The following is an 815-nucleotide window of genomic DNA, read 5'->3' as shown; positions in this document are numbered from 1 at the left end:
GTGTTGGCGAGGCTGGCTGGTCTCCTGCTTGAGCGATCTGCCCACCTTGGCCCCCCAAAGTGCTGGGATTTACAGGCGTGAGCCACCGCACCCAGACGACCCTTTTTCTCAGCCTGTATCTCCCTTCTGAATAGTTAGCAGCAGCAGCAAACACTTTCTTATTTCACCTGCAGTATGCCAGGCACTGTTCTAAGCTCTTTACACATATTTACTCAGTTCATCCTCCTGACCATTCAGAGATAACCATCCTCATCCCCATTTTACAGATGGGGGAACTGGGGCACAGGTAGCTTAGGTAAGAACCTGTCAGTGTCAGGCAGCCGGCAGGAGGTCCAGCCGGGTGATGAACCACCCTGCTGTGGTTGTGGTTCAGCTGTGGACAGAGACACTCCAAACCTGACGCCATAAGCATGGTGTGCGTGCGTGTGCGTGTGCCTGTGTGAGAGAGGAACGAGACAGAGAGAGAGCACGCGAGAGAGCACCTGAGATCCGTTGATTACCAGATCTAAATAAAGGAGAGAAATTGGCATTTGGGGGCACTGAGGACAATATGGGTGTAAGTCAGTGGTTCTCCACGGGGGCCTCCTCGAAACAGGTGGACTTTTGGCAATGCCTGGAAGCATCTTACATTGTCACAACTCGGGGGGATGCGGTGCTCCCGGCATCGAGAGGGCGCTGCTAAACATCCCACAGTGCTCAGGACAGGCTCTCACCACAAAGCAGCATCGGTCCCCGAATGTCAGTGCTGATAAACCGTGCACTGCCTCTTCCCACTTGCCTGGTCTATAAACTCAAATTCTCAACTTCTCTCTCTC

General features: G+C 53.4%; 1 protein-coding gene across 1 annotated transcript in view; it reads left to right on the top strand.

The window, feature by feature from the left end:
- The first annotated feature begins 410 nt into the window (after positions 1-410).
- SHISA7 (shisa family member 7) overlaps positions 411-815 on the top strand; it is a 10,613-nt gene continuing 10,208 nt past the window's right edge. The window contains exon 1 of the mRNA XM_011997021.1: positions 411-439. Within this exon, the coding sequence (XP_011852411.1) occupies positions 411-439 (29 nt within the window). The remainder of the gene's footprint in view (positions 440-815) is intronic.

This window comes from Mandrillus leucophaeus, unplaced genomic scaffold, assembly GCF_000951045.1.
Source record: "Mandrillus leucophaeus isolate KB7577 unplaced genomic scaffold, Mleu.le_1.0 Scaffold53, whole genome shotgun sequence".
NCBI classification, from domain to species: Eukaryota; Metazoa; Chordata; class Mammalia; order Primates; family Cercopithecidae; genus Mandrillus; species Mandrillus leucophaeus.
This window is presented reverse-complemented; position numbering and strand designations above follow the sequence as displayed.